This window comes from Opisthocomus hoazin, chromosome 8 (genome assembly GCF_030867145.1).
Source record: "Opisthocomus hoazin isolate bOpiHoa1 chromosome 8, bOpiHoa1.hap1, whole genome shotgun sequence".
NCBI lineage: Eukaryota > Metazoa > Chordata > Aves > Opisthocomiformes > Opisthocomidae > Opisthocomus > Opisthocomus hoazin.
The window spans coordinates 27,877,845-27,894,182 of record NC_134421.1 but is presented as its reverse complement, the minus strand read 5'-3'; the positions used below and the strand labels follow the sequence as shown (position 1 = coordinate 27,894,182).

Genomic DNA, 16,338 nt, shown 5'->3' with positions numbered 1-16,338 from the left:
CAAATCAGTTAACCCTTTCAGATGTAGGCACATGCTGGGGAGATACAATAGCAATTTCAGGGGTTGGGTCACCTTCAGCTTTCACACACAAAGAGAAGTTTATGTGCCTGTCAGCCAGTGTGTTGTTGCAAATTTACTTGGTTTTGTTTAACCAAGCTTCCAAGTGTCCCGTGACTGGTGTATTTCAGTTTTGAGCAGTCAGGTGTCTGCACATCACCTGGAGCTGGTGGGGCTCTTCCCCCAGAAAAGTTGTTTGTTTGGCAGGTGCCCCATCTAACAACCTGACCTGAGATCCGCAACAATAAACAGACGGTTAATGCTCAGTTTCCACCATCCCCGTTTGCTCTAACCCTGACCAGATTTCTCAAAACCAGCTGCTGCCCATTTTTTTCTGATCCTGTGCTTCAGGTAGAAATCTCAGAAAGGTTTACAGCTGTCAGGTCTCAATCGGCCTGTCAGTAAAGGGCACCAGACCCTTCTGTGAGGCATTGTGCCCGTCACACTAGCATTTACAGTAACAGCACAGTAAGAGAAACTCATGTCCTGTAAAAAGCTCGTTTATCATCTGAAGTAATTTAAACAACTTTGATATTTGATATATTGTGTCTAGCAATGTTAGACTCAAAATATTTTGAAGTCTTGATGTAGCTATGTAGCTAAATTTAGAGATAAGTAATATTGTCATGTATATTCTGCAGAGCTTATGTATTTAGAAGTATATTTAATTAAATAAATGTTTGTACTTGCTTTCTCTACAATAACGAAGACTTTTTTGTGTATTTATAATTAATAATGAATAATGAATTTTATATAATTTTGTTTTATTTTTGTAAGAATTTCTGAAATAATTACACATTTCTAAAATAAACCCTTTCCTACTGTAATTATGCTTGTTTTTTTGATATAATTAAATAAATCCAAAGAGAACTGAGATACATTGGGCTTGCTAGTTTAGTTTTACTGGAATTCCCAGGTGGCTTCCCGTCGCTACATTGACTTTGATTTTGCGAACTCCAGACTATTGAATTTTGATTGGTAAAACTGGTAGATAACATCGGAATCAGAATTTGTGAGAAAATATAATCCTTATTTGGGTTTGTTTTCGTATGTCTTTAGACACTTTTTATATAGTTAGTATGAATAGCTGATACATGTTTCGTATAGCAGTAGTGATTTTTTTTAATGATACTTTTTAAGAAAGCACAGGAGCGTGCATATGTGAGTTTTTGCTTTCATTCTGATGAAGTAAACAAGTAACAATAACATTAGCATGCATGTAAAGCCCAAAAACTGAGTAACTGAGCTGTGATCTCTCAGTGCTATAACTATCAGGTAATAAATAAAGTCAAAGATCTGAGTTTTGTAAGACAGTACTAAAATAACAGATTCTGTTGATCTTTTTTTAAATAAAATAAGGACATGTTAATTTTAAAAATAACTGGTTTTGCACTGGGAGCATGAATATGGTTGTATTACATGTTTCAGTGATTTATCACTGTTTTAGAACTGCAGTTTTAATGTATGTTTCCTTTTTATAATTGCTCATATGGCAGAGTGAACATGGATTAAGGAGATGTCTTCTCTTATTTTAAGATGAGACAATTATTAATGCTAGCTAAGTCGATATTTAATATATTGGGCTCAGTCCTGGATAAATTTTCAGCAGACATAAATTATACTGTGTTTAGTTACATTTATTTATAGAATAGTGCTCTTTTTAAAATCATCACAAAAATAGTTCCAATTTGCTGTGTTCAGAGTCCTATAGCATTAGATGGAAAGACTTTAGTTAAAGCACGGCAAAGCCAAGAACTTAAAGACGGGACTTGCAAACTCCTGCTAAGAGAATTACATGTCCTGATCACATAAATGCTTGGTGAAAATGCGGTGGTAAATGTACCTTGCAAAGAGCTTCACAGTCAGTGGCTGGGAAAATGTTTGGAAACACCTCTTGAGTTTCCTGGGTTCCATCCCTAAGATCATATTTTCCCCCTTTCCAGGCCAAACCAGGGGCCATCTGACAAGCCTTTACAAGTTTTGTGGTCCCTCTGAGGAACATGCAGGTGGAAGCCCTATCCCCCATGTTGGCTCTCAGTCCAGCCTGTGTCATGAACTGTCCTCATTTTAGTCCCTAATCATATTCTACTCATGTAATGGTGAGTAGGCTTTGAGGATGTTCCTTCCTATTTCCACATCTGTGCTTCTTGTACAATACCATTTGCAAATTTTCACATGTATTTCCTAGTTACACCATCTGTGCTTCTGAATCATTGAACTTGAACACAACTACATCAAAATATGTTGAACAATGTTTTGCATGTTTTTTCATAATTTAAAACCATATAGTTAAGGGACACTGTGCTCTGTACATTGATCATTGACAAGCAATGTTGTAATTAAATGAACAGGTGAGCCTGGGACAAGATAAAAAGCCCCTGTCCTTATGGAGCTTGTCAGGATAAATTGCACTATGGTGTTTAGAAAGCTGCACTTTTTTAAAAAGAGGTGTTTGGGCAGTTCCATCCTTCCTAGAACATGCTTAATGAGTTTTCCACGGCCATGTGAGAACATTATAAAGTAATAGACTGATCTTTACTTCTTCCACCTTTAATATAGATGATATGTTTAAATTCTTGCAGGCAAAAGTAGTTTTTTGTACAAATTTCTGATTTACTGACCTTACAGGATTTTGACCAAAGGAGCATGGCATTTTCTAAACCTATCCCAAAGAATTAGTTGAGTGAAGAATTTCTAAGTTTAAATTCAGCACCGATACGAGCTCTTTAACCCAATGGATTTCTTAAACTTCCTAAATGCAAATGGCTGAATATGTTATTCATTTCTCATCTGCAATGTTTCTCAGTTGCTGAAAACTGTGTCCTAACTACAGAATTACTAGTGAGACTTAATTACAGAATTACTAGTGACAAGTTCACAATTTTATGTTGTAGTGTGGTGTGCTATTTGAGAAACCAATGGGCTAAACCAATTTTGTTTTCAAATACATTTCTTGGAAGAATGCCAAGTGCCACCAAAACATTTTCTGAGGACTTGGTGGGTTTTGTGATGGTTTCTTGGTTTCTTTTTTTTTCTTTTTTTTTTTTTTTTTCATTTCTGTCAGCTGAATTGCATTAAAAGAAGCTACTTTCTTGGAAGTGAAATATTGTTCAGGTCGATGACACTGTTGCTACTGTGAAAAGAGCGTGACTGGCTCTTTTGCTATGACAAAACATTTAAGAGCACCTTCACCGCTTCTTTGGCATTTGTCAGTGTCTTTTAAAAACGTCATTGACTGTGTTCTGTTATGAATTTAATAAAATGCCCACTTTGACTTAATATGTTGCAACCCTCACCTCTTTAATCCTCCCAAACCACAGTGCTTAGAGGAAGTCATCCAGGGGCAATACTGAAAGAGATAAACGTACTGCATCACCAGCTACAAGATGTAAGATTGTGCCACCTATCCTGTGGGATCTGCACGAGATCTTTCTGAGCTTCTGTAGATCACATAGTGCATCCTGTTTCCACACTGGCCTGAAAATTAGAATATTGATATCATGTGAATCAATGATCAATGTGCTGAATGAGAAAAAATGCAGCCATCGTTTTGGTCAGTGTTTCATACAGGACAATTATTTCCAACAGCTTGTTTCAGTATGACAGAGAAGAGGACATTGGGTAAGTGGAGATGTGCTTCTCTTAGCTTACCATAGAGTGTCCCTTGACTCAGAATACCTCCTCAGCAATGACTAGGGGAATATTATAAAACACAGTTTGCAGATGAAGGGAAGTAAGAGGAAGAATCTTAGTGTGTGGCTTAATTTTACTGTTGTTTTAAAAAGTGTTGAAAAACCACATACTTAAGATTGGGGAACTGTCAGCAGTGGACTTATATAATACATTAACACATGATCTAACCTGAATGTATACAACTATACTGGGAACTAAAAAGGAGAATTTTTGCGGAAACTGGGAACGAGAGGGACTTTTAGCATGAGATTTCTTGTAATCTTAGTGTCTACCCCACACCAAATTCAGTGTTGATATCTTTAAATGACAATGAATACCTCAAACTGGTTGGTCTTTGCTAAGATTATTTCTAATTTTGATGCTTTTTATTGCGTACAGCCATTGGGCAAAAGTGGAGCCAAAGCCCAAACAGTACTCTCCACTTTCCCATGAATTCTAACACAGTAATCAACTGAGTCTAAACAGTCAAAAATGAAGGCACTGAATGAATTTACATACTTAATGAATTTTACAGTTGTTGAAGAGCTGACTTTCTCAACTGTTTTCTTGGACAGAAGGAATGTCGCCTCACAGATTTCCTGGTTCATTTGTTAGGGAAATATTGAATGAAGGCTCAGGTAACGCATGTATCACAGCCTATAAAGTATATGCATATGCTGTTTTCAAGTATAATTGCTTTTCAGGCAAAATACTATCCCGATTATGGTAGCATAACATTTTAGTCTGACAAGGACTCTGAAGAGAAGTGCCTTTTGTTTCAGTTAGCTATAATTGTAAATAACATAGATTGCATTGATTTGAAATGCATTATAAATAAAGTTCTAAATAAACTTTAGTTTCTCAGTAATTTTGTTATGTTTTACATTATTTTACATTACATTACATTATTTTAACTACCTTAGTCATGGTAAAATTATAATAAACTGCTGTGTAGTATGGTCTCTCAAGTGTTTTGAACTGATCTAAGACACTGCTCTGCTACAAGGGTTGTCTTACCGCTTTCTTGTACTCTTGCTAGTGTTCGTGATAATGCTGGTACAGGAAGACAAAGGAAACATGGAAATGTGCAGTCCGTGCAGGGGAAGGCAGTCCCTTTGAGGCAGCAAAGAGGAATTACATCTGTTTAAACAGACTGTGGAACAGCATCCTTAGGCTCTGTCTCTCCTCTGTAGAGCGTGAGCAGTACTGGACAGTAAAAGAGACTTTCGTTCAGTTAAAATACTCTTAGTCTATGGAAAGACACAACTCTGAAAAAATACTCTCTGGAGGAATGTTAAGTGTGGTATGACTTATTGTTGCACAGCTGGTGCCTGAATATTTTCTTTTCAGCCCGTGCTCAACCATCGTGTTTGTGGGATTGCAGTCTACCTTGGGTGTGCTCAGGCATGTGGCATCCCGCGTGCTCTCAGGGCTCCGTTGACAGTCTCCTAGTGTTCACAGCAGAGGAGTCTGGTCTATGGTATGGCTTTAGGGCCACCTCCAGCATATGGTGTAGTTACAGCTAGGTCTGTGGAGACCTTGCTGCCCTCTAGTTCCTCTTGGTTATTTCAGCTATTTGAGCAACTGCATCAGTCCACAAAGAAATGAGTTTAAAAGAAAGCATGCACCACCATCATAGTGCAAAGAGGCTAGGTGGTGTTGTTCACAGCTTGATAAAGACCAGGAGACGTTTCAGCTAAATCAACAAAGAAATACTTCACAAAACCTCTCTACATATTGAAGGTCACTTGAATATCAGTAGCATGAGCTAGATCTTTGAGTGCAGAATCATTGTTAAGACAAGTGTGTGATATATGTATTTGGGTTTTTTCATGCATTTTCACTCAGGCCATAAGCTCATAATATCAACGTCAAAATGTAAGAAGAAAGTTCAGTGCATGTATTTAAAGATTTTATTTTTTGATACACAAGTGTGTGGCAACCCTGCATAGAGAACAATTGCATGGACAACTCCAGTGGCTAAATGGAGCTTGCTTTGCATGTGTAAGTACAATTCTGTTCCTGAAAATGCAAAGAATAATTTGCTCCTACTTAACCCTGGAAGGATAACTGAAGCTTATGTTGGGTACGTTTTAAGAACTGAAACCCGGTGGCAAGCTGTTGCAATTTTGGACAAAGCCAGTGTTATCTGGGTTTTAGTCTTCTTCCAGTAAATTGACCACATAGCTAGACACCAGTTACCCTTTTTGTACTCTTTTCTGTCACTGCTTTTTGGTGGATGCTTTCGCTCTTTTCCGTCTGGGCTGTTGCATTGAATTGATTCACTCACCAAACTTTTAGCTGAGGTGCAGTTTGGAATAGTACCTGATCCATCCGTGACAGCGGGATGTGTTCAGCCAGAATGTGTAGTAAGCGAGGAGCGAGTGGAAAGCATTTGGGCTCAGTACTCAAGTATGGCAACATCCAAGAGCCATTTTTTACCCGACTTTTTATTTGCCAAACATTTCACAGCTTGTTTTCTTTTGAGTGCTTCATGTTGAAAAATTGAGAGCATAAAGGGAGCAAAAGCAGAAAGGTTTCATGATTGCTTTTTTACAAATACAGATCTTTGTATTTTAATTCCAAATAGCCTGTAATTTCAAAAATCCATTATAGTAAAATCCTTTTAATTCTTAGTTGAAATGAAAAGCTTATAGGGCAGAGGTTAAATAAACTATTTTGTTTATCTCATGACCGTTATATTTTAGTTGGTTTGACTCTTTAGAGGGGAAGAGAAAAAAAAACCCTCATATATTTGCACAGCTTTACTGAAAATAAAAAAGCAGCAAGACCAAAAAGGTCCTGTTAGTGCACATTAGTATTGCCAGATCGGCTACTCAACCTTGTCTGTGTAGTTGGGAAAAAGTACTTTCTAAATTAAAAAAATATGACTGAAAGACTACAAAAGTTTTTCTAACCCATCTCCTTGTTTTAAGGCAGAGTTAGAATTTTGCTTCATTCCTGAAAAGTATTGTCAAATCTTCTTACATCTTCCCATGATGCTCCTGGGAGACTGGCAACTTCCCCAGTCCTTAATTAACCTCAAAGAGAGAAAGTATCTTCAAGTTTTTGGCTGAATCTTTTTTGCTGCAATGCAAGCCCATTAGTTCTTATCCACTGTAGACACAGTGAACAAACTGTTCCCTGCTTCTTGGTGATAGCCTCGTAAAAACTGTTACTATGCCCACTCTCAATTTTCTCTGATTTAGCCTGATCAGTTCCAGTTCTTTCAGTCTTTCTTCTTAGGTCATGTTTTCTAGATCTCTGATCTCTTTTCACTCTCAGGGCTTTTTCAAACCGTTCATTTCTTTGTTTGAAATCTGATGCCCAAAAAATGGATGCACTATTCCAGCTAGCGCTTTGCCACTGCCAAGTAGAGTGGAAGGGCTATTTCCTGCGCTTTGCAGGCTGCTCTCCCATACATGTCGCAGAATGGTGATTGCTTTTTTTTGCAGTAGCACAACTGTGACTCCCGCTCAGCTTGTGATCTGCTATATCTCCCAGACTGGTGTTCCCCATCCTGAACAGCTGATTATTTCTGCCTGAGTGTAGTCCCTTCTGCTTTTCTGTACAGTGTTTCAAACTTCTTTTCTAAGCAATGCTCCAATGTCTGAAAATTATTTTAAGTCCTAACAATGCCTTCCTGTTGCACATTTGCAGGCTTAGGTAATGTGGTTTCTGTTCTGTTGTCTGAGTTCTTAATGAAAGCATTGCATTTTGTAATGGACCTCCAGTCAGCAGATCTTTTCAGTTGTTCAAAGACTCATTAATAACTACTCCCTGGTTATAGTCATTCAAACAGTTTTCACTCTCTTTGTAATACTTTAATCTAAACCTTGTTTCTTAAATTTGCGTATGAAATAGTTATGTGAAGTGGTGTCAAAAATCTTTCTGAAATCAAAATATATGACAACCAGTAGTTTTTTGCTGTCATGAATCCTTTCACCTTCCTTACAAGCAAAGTAGACTGACTTGTGATTTGTTCTTGACAAATTTGTGTTGACTGTTACTCATCTGCTTGTCTTTCAGTGTTTTTAAATTCTTTATTTGTGCCATTTTTTTCAGTGCATTGAATTTGAACTGACTGCTCTGTAATAAAAGACATTCATCTACTAGCTGTGTGACATACCAACTTTGAGAACTTCTCAGTGACAACAACTAATAGTTCTGATGTCACTTCATTCCCTTCTTGGCTGTCCTAGGATGAAATTCATAATACATACCTGATTTGAAAACTTGTAATTTATGGAAATGTTCTCTAGTTTCTTTCCCTATTTTAGGCTAAGATATTACTTTTTTGCAACTGGATAAGCCACATGCTCTCAGATGACTCTTCTAATAAAAGTGTGCAAAAATGTATTCAACATTTCAGCTTGCATAGTCTTTTGTCATAGAATCATGGAATCATTTAGGTTGGAAAAGACTTCTAAGATCATTGAGTTTAACCATAAACCTAATACTGCCACGTCCACCACTATACCATGTCCCTAAGCACCACGTCTACACGTCTGTCAGTACTGTTACTTTTCTGCTAAGTTGTGGACTAGTTCTTTCCGTAGCCACAACAGAGTAGCCATACTGCGAACGCCCAGTACTGAGGAAGTACATCAGGCTCTCTCAGCTCTGCTCCTTCCAGCAGCCTCCATCACCAATAACATTGCAAAGCTACTTCCCACTCCTCCGACACGTTCCTTAAGAGGCCAGCTCAGCTGTGTTGTTTCTCGTCCAGGACTGTGAATATCAGAAGAGTAGAGACATCACGGCCTTTAAAAACTAGAAAATGTTGTGGTCTGGCTGCCCTGTGTAGAACATACTTTGTGAAGAGCAGTCATGTTCATAGCTTTAGCTACCTGCTCTGGTGCACTGGCTGCTGAGGACTAAAAAGAGAAGGGGTATTTGGCTTAGTCGAGTTCTTGAGCTGCCTTTGTATCAAATTCAACCCCAAATCACAACATTTACAGTCATAATGGCAGTGCTGGCATTGTTGCATCAGGTGACTAGGATAAGAAGAGGGGAACATGTAGTAGTTCAAAGTAAATAGAGAAAGTTTTATTTTAAAGATGTGTAACATGAGGGTCAGAGAAACAAAGTATTATTTCCAGAATCCGACAGTAGGTTTTGTAATGTGAAATACCATCCAGGAGTCCTGAGTGAAGCATGTTACTCTCACACCAGAATCCACTCCTCAGCTATTTAAATAAATCTCTTGGGGATGGGGGTGAGGAGGGGAGAAGATATAGGAGAAAGGAAATGAGGATGTTATCTGCACTTTACTGTGTAATACTCATTTAAGAATGGCTAGAGCTTTCTGAATAATGAATGTATCTCAGTATTTCATGCCAGTGCAAAATGCTGTCTGAAGAACAGTTGTTGTAAATGAGAACTGAGAAACTGCTATTGGAAAATTATTATAAACCTTGGGAAAGTGCTAATCTCAAAAACAAAACACGGATTTCATTTTGTAGTGTGACTTTCAATTAGGAAAAAAATATTTTGTTTTAAAGTTCTCTTGAAAAAGTAACCAGAATAACTCTGGTATCTTTTCTTTTTAATCCCTTGCAGGTCCCAGACAGCTGTATAATGGATTACTATGAAAAATACAAGCACAGAATGAATGAGCTTGAAGCATTTAATATGGTAAAAGTTATAGGATTAATACTATTACCTTGTGTACATGTGCTAGTCTAGAACAAAGCCCTGTTAAGTTTTATGCAGAGGTGGACTGTCTTATGCTGTGGTATGCAATCTCAAAAACAAAGCAGCTCCCCCTTCCAAATTTTGGAGCATATCCTATTCCAAAACTATATTAGGTGTCAGTAAAATAATAAAGCGAACACGTGGAAGATTCTTTTTCAAGAGGGACTGTTACCCTGGAAAATGAAATGTCAGTCTCCTTTTAAACTTAGACTGGTCTCCATGCAGTTATTTCATAAAAATTCCTTTTATTAAAATTCATTATTTCCCTCTTTAAAATTGTTCTGCTTCATATAATATAATTTGCTTGTTGGACAATGTCTTTAAACCAATTAAATAGCATAGTTTCCTGGCTTTATGGCATTCCATGTTTTTTTGATCTTTAATATAATCTGTTTTGAAGATGTCCATCCCACAGGGAAAATTGGCAAGGTGACATTTGTACAACAGAACTACTAGAAAATGATTGACCTTCCTGGAATTGTTCTGTGGAAGTGTAGCCATTTGGAAGCGTATTGTCTCTCTTTCCCCAAATCCTTATGGTAACCAATCTTTCTTTCAGCTGAAGGTTGCTCTGGCTCCCTGTATAGAAGTTTTGATACTTCTGGATCGTCTTTGCTACCTCAAGGAGCAGGTATTTACATTTTACAATACCTAAAGGCTACGTCAGTGAAATGAGACTATTTCAGCCAATTTATTACTGTGCAGACCAAAAGTCTCAGTTGCAGAGTTATTATTCTCATCATATTTGCAAAAGTATAAGCATTCATTCCATTTAGTATAAACATATGCCCAGCAGATGTTTTTATTTTCAGCAAAGCAGCAACAGTAAAGTTTATGTTCTTTTAATTGTATAGTAATTACTAGTCAATAGAAAGTAAAAAATAAATTAATTAAATATGCAGCAAATCTCATTTTATACAACACATTGAGGTACTTAATAATTAAAAAGAATATTGGAAATGCTAAATAAACATTGTGCTGTACATGCTAGAGCTTCCAGTGAATATGTTTTCGAACATATAATTGAAGAAATTCTGAATTAGATCCCAAATGGTTATGACTTACTTTTATTGTTTCTTAATTAAGATCAATGATGAGAGAGGGTGCACTTTTTCCAACTGTATGGGTCAGCTGAGGTACATTTAGCTAACATACAGCCTGGGTATATTTTACAAGTATAGACATGGGATACAATAAGCAAATGCTACTGCATTTACTCCAAAATGATTTATATTACAGTATTTCATCTAACACTAATTTTGAGCTTGGCCTGCTTAACTCAGAAGCAGCAGTTGTACTTTCTCTGCACCAGTAAACATTTTTCAGACAAATAATAATTTGCTAGGAGGAAATGTTAGCATGTTCCAGCTTCTGCTCTGGGCCCTGGTCAAAATAAAATTTTAAAATAAAGTTTAAATCCATTCATGTGAATAGCTCTGTTTTTCCACCACAAGCCTTTCATTTTAACAGCTCCGTTTTATCATAAGTAAAAATTCACTTTATTCTCTGCCATAATGCACTTGGAACAACTGTGTTGTAGTAAATGTATGCTTTTGTTCTAACTGGTATTTTTACAGAGAGGCAACTTGAAATATTTAAATAATGATGTGTTTTCCCAAATGCCAACCAGTTATAAATCACATAAGAGTTCTGTATGATTTCCAAGATGGGAGAGCAGACTTGCTGCATTTAGCACTAATTTACCTTTTCTAAATGTAATATACACATTGATTTAAGCTTGTACTGGTTGGTTCACAAAATGTGGTCAGGAAGAAAAAATAGAAATGATAAAAGCCATGTGCAACATAAAGACCAGATCCAGCTGGCCTGATTCATTTGAAAAGTCAGTTAATTAACTTCAGTAGTAGAATGTGCTGTATAAGACGAGTAGGACATGATCCTTAATTTCTTTGCTCTAGTTCAGCTGAAAAAAAGCTTTATTGATGAAGGGGGTGGTAAGCTATCATTTGATAGTGCCAGAAGTAACGTAATGACTTTAAAATAAATGCTGGTTTGGGTGTCCTTTTTCACAGCAAACTTTCTGTGATTTTCTTGTTAGATAAGTGTTTTTCCTGCTTTGCATTATGGATAATTTTTTTTTTTTTTTGTATTTCAAAAAGTGGACCTATTACCATGTCTTAGCTTTTAAGTCAAACACATTTTTAGGTACTTCAGTCATATATCATTTTACAGGACAACATTGCCTGGTCTGGACTTGTGAAGTTATTTGATCCCGTGAAATCCCCCAGATGCTATGCAGTTATTGCTCTGAAGAAACGGTCAAGTTTTTAAGTAGAAGCAAATTGCAGATAGGTTGAAAACACTCAACTGATACTGCTGTTTCCTCACTTCTATTCTGTCATTTTTAATTAATTCCTGAAGTACGCTGCTTGCTTTTCAGCTGCAGAAGTAAAAAGTGCAATGCCTCTTTGAATCATGAGAAATAAATATCTTCTTTATAATTACCATTGCTTCCTTATGTCAATTACTAAACAATATTGAACATCTGGCTTTATTATAAAAGTTACGACCCATATTATGTGATTATTATTTTAAAATAATTTTAATGTTTTTTCTATGTATCAGTGCACCTTCTTTTGATATTTCTAATCGCAAGATCACACCTTCTCAATTTTCACCAGTGGCTGACATCAGCAGTCTCAGACTAGCCTCGCCTTTTTCTTTTCTAGATTCAGATGGTGCATAGTGTAAACAGAAGAATAACCTGTACTGTAAACAAGAGGTTTGTAGACTAAATAGGATCTATATACTTCCCTGTTCTCCAGGTCATCAGGACCAGCTTGTTTATAGAGCAACCTAGAAGAGCCTAGATAGTAACTACCTGCAAAGAGCAGTTTTATGTTAACCCTTTCTTCCTTCAGGCATGTTCCTGGCATGCACTTGTTCGCCTGTCACTCTGAAAGAAAAAAGTGTGTGCGCTCTAATCCAGTAGAAGATTTCCCAGTCCTTAAGAATCAGCTGCCCTGCTGGGGTTCACTCTGTAATCCTTGGGTTGTAGCAGAAAGCTATTCTCTGGCCCAAGTGTGGCGGGTGTAAATACTTTGGTACCCAAGTGAATTGGAACTTGCTAGGCAGTTCTTGTTGGCTGTACTGCATTCATGAGGGGGAAATTTATTTGTTGATGCATTTATCTCAATGGGTTGCCTAATTAAACTTGCAGATTTTCCATCAATTAAAAAAGAGAAAAGTTTCTATTCTAAGTCCTCGTGCTTTTATTAGAATTTTCCAGCATATATAAAACATAATTAACTACCAGTGCACAGAAAAAATGACAACAAATAAATAATAAAATACAGCAATAAAGAAGAAAAGGAGAGAAGGCAACTTTGGTGGGCAGAAGATGAGAATAACAGAAAATGTTTTTATATTAATTGTATAGTGACAGTAATAGTCATGGGAATCAGACTGAGATTCAGATGTGAATAGGAACAAATCTTACTCTGTTTCAGTCTGCAAAATATAATGAGAGCTTGTGAACATGACTATTCAAGAAAAGAGAAGGAAGGTATTTTTCTAACAAGTCACATATTTCTTGATGGTTCGCTTGGAAGAAATACATTTTCTTGGTGGTGTAAGTTCACTGCTGTCTATTTTAGGACTCACAGTCCTCATTAGCTCCATGGATCCAGAATAAGCTGCTCGCATTTCTTTGGTCTCAGTACGTTCAATCCTTAGAGCTGCTGAACACCTGCAATACCCAAGCAAATTAACAGAAGTTGCAGGTGCCCACAGCATCTTTGGAGTAGAACTAAGAAAAGAAAATGAGGCCTTACATATATGCCATGTTTTGTTATATAGGAAGTGCTGAGGAAACTAACAAGCCGGTAGATTCTTTTCCCAGGAGAGGAATCAAAAGAAATAAAATCCTTTCGTAACCTCTAAGCATCTGGAAGGAAAAAAAAAGTAATATCTGATATAAAGAGTCAATCTAAAGTACATGGTGTTAAAAAGAAAAAAGATGAATAAAAGTCTTAGAAAAATAGGTTTTATTATATTATGTTCTGCTAAGACATGATGACTGATTATTAGTGATGTGTTAGAGTGTTATCGTACCAAGTTTATGTGCTGTTGGAAAAATTCAGTTGGGGAAGAAATTGCCTTTTTTATGTTATGAGTTGATTCTTCTGCTTTTTCAGGCCAAATACTAAAAACTGGGCATATATGATGAAAGTAGTTTCTCACTGAAAGCAAGTGCTTGCAAGTACCCTGTTACAGCCCAAAAATATTTGTTTCAGCAAGCCTCACCTGGTTTAATTTGAACACAGTCAAAATTGATAGGGTATACAGACTATTACTAAATTTGTGTGGCATTTTAATGTGTGTAATGCTATCTAAATTCAAAGTTAAATTGTTATTACTGTGTTAAGAGGACATTTGCAGCAGTTTAGAATAACAAGCACATCTCTAGGATTAGCCCAAGTGCTTTTCCACTGATTCAAAAAAGTCTGAATAAATTTGCATGTTCCCCCAGCAACTTCTCAGGCTCCTTCACTACTTTTCATGCACTTTGTAGTCTATACAGGCAAAGACAGAGGCGATGTGCTTCTTAGAATAATAACTATCAAGAGGTTTATATGACAAGTTTGCATTCAGCAAAGTCAGTTGCTGTCTGCTCTCAAAGCTGTTTTGAAGCTTTGGATGGCTGATTACCTATGAGCTATTGTTTACATAATGGAAAAATCCCTGACAGTAATCAAGATGTGTAAAATGACTTTTCTCCATGCTTATTGCCAGAAGTTCTTCCATAATGTAAAATGTATCCTAAATATGATGAAGTCTTTTGATAGAAAAGAATCTCCATTTTCTTTCAGTGTGACAGGGAGCTATCTGTCTTGATACGTTCCCTAAGGAATGGTGGATATACCTGCTTTCCCTCAGGTGTTTACCTGATTCTTTATGTGGCACACCTATGCATTCTGTAGCAGATTTGGAGTGTTTTATTTATTTTCCTTAGGGCTGAAACCTGTTCTTGGATGGAGGAACAAGAGTATATGCAGGGTATATGTGCAACCTTAATAACCAAGAGTATGTCATAGCCTTAAGATCTCCAAGCCTGCTCTTGTGACAATGAGCTTAAATTCTGTGGTTCTGATTCATGCCTTAGAACACCACTCCAGAAAAAGAAATTTGAGCTGTTTTAGTTCCTGGGATTTTAGTTTCACACTTTTTCTGATTAAATATTAAGTATTTTTTATTACAAATCATTTTCTGCATTGACATTATTTGTTAATTTACTGTTAAAACAACAACTATCTGCTTAGTGTTAAAACACTTTTGCTATGTCATGATAGAGTTAAAATCTTGAGACTCAAAATCCATTTGGCCTATGATGGCATAAAATCTGCACAGAGGAAGCATGCTAAATGTACTTGGCTTGGTGGCAGCTGTATGTCTTTTTGATGATTAGAGTATTCGTATTGTCATTATATTGCCAGAGATCACTGATACTGAGGCCAAGTGGTTAAACAGGACCAGCATCAAGAAAGTCTTCCCTGCTTATGTGTGGAAATAACCACCTTAGTATGGTGCTTCAGACTTCGTTTTCTCTGGGAAGCAGCTGAATACCCAGTCTTTCTTAGCATCTTTATATCTGTTTCTCCCATGTGTCTTATCATTCTTGCTGATATATGTCCTCCTTCTCGGTGGTGTATATCCTAGTGCTCTGAAAGGAGAGGAGTCCCTGCTAAGCTATGATCTGCGAAGAATTTTCAGTGTCCATAATTGAGTCAGAACTGAAGTGTAGTTGCCCAGACAGTTAAACTGTACACCTAACCATTAGAACTGTGACTTGGTCTTCCTTAGTTTCTGAGATCCATTCAAAGTTTGCAGTTTCTAAAATTCCCTTACTTCCTGCCAGATGGGAACATGGCCTAATTCTATGGGATCCAGCTGCAGTTCCCTCACCATCTGAACTAACCAACTCAGTTTGGTGGCTCTATATGCTGTATCTCCAGGCAACTGCTGAATAAGTTGGTTTCTTTGAATTTGCTTATCCCTGGTTCTTATCTTTGTCAACATTGTGTTTCAACATACTCTAAGGCCTTCTGATTATTACCCCCTCTTGGTAAGGCAGGTTGGCGGGGACGAGATAGCAGAGAGAAGTCCCAAGGCCATCAAAAGGGACTTCAGGGCTCTGGGGCGACTGGTTGAGGGATCAGGGGCACAGGTGGTGTTTTTCTCCATCCCATCAGTGGCAGGGAACAGCACTGAAAGGGGCAGGAAGACTCACCTGGTTAACAGGTGGCTCAGGGACTGGTGCCATCAGTCAAATTTTGGCTTCTTTGATCATGTGGAGGTGTACACAGCACCGGGCCTGCTGGCGACAGACGGAGTCCAGCTGTCTCAAAGGGGAAAAAGGATTCTTGGCCACGAGCTGGCGGGGCTCATTGAGAGGGCTTTAAACTAAGTTCGAAGGGGGAAGGGGACATCGCCCAGCTCACTAGGGACGAGCCCAGGCTTGGTGTGCCAGGGTCAGGGGTGAGATTGACAGCCCAGCTCAAGTGTGTCTATACCAACGCACGTAGCATGGGCAATAAACAGGAGGAGCTGGAAGCCATTATACAGCAGGACGGCTATGACTTGGTCGCCATCACAGAAACGTGGTGGGACAACTCGCATGACTGGCATGCTGTCATGGATGGCTACAGACTCTTTAGGAAAGACAGGCCAACAAGGAGAGGTGGTGGAGTTGCTCTATATGTGAGGGAGCAACTGGAATGCATTGAGCTTGGCCTGGGGGCAAATGAGGAACGAGTTGAGAGCTTGTGGGTTAGAATTAAGGGACAGGCTCATACAGGTGACATTACTGTGGGTGTGTACTACAGGCCACCTGACAAGGAGGAGGAAGTTAATGAGGCCTTCTACAGGCAGCTGCAAGCAGCCTCACAATCA

The 16,338-nt window shown here is 37.8% G+C and overlaps 1 protein-coding gene across 4 annotated transcripts in view; it reads left to right on the top strand.

Moving 5' to 3' along the window:
- Positions 1–16,338, top strand: part of METTL25 (methyltransferase like 25) — an 87,307-nt gene that overhangs the window by 50,931 nt on the left and 20,038 nt on the right. For 3 of the 4 annotated variants that reach the window (XM_075428346.1, XM_075428345.1, XM_075428344.1), the window contains 3 exons: positions 9,292–9,366; positions 9,986–10,057; positions 11,620–11,891. In XM_075428346.1, the coding sequence (XP_075284461.1) occupies positions 9,292–9,366; positions 9,986–10,057; positions 11,620–11,718 (246 nt within the window). In that variant the 3' untranslated portion in view covers positions 11,719–11,891. Of the gene's footprint in view, positions 1–9,291; positions 9,367–9,985; positions 10,058–11,619; positions 11,892–16,338 lie in introns of those variants that run through there. The other variant, XR_012764774.1, reaches the window with a different exon arrangement.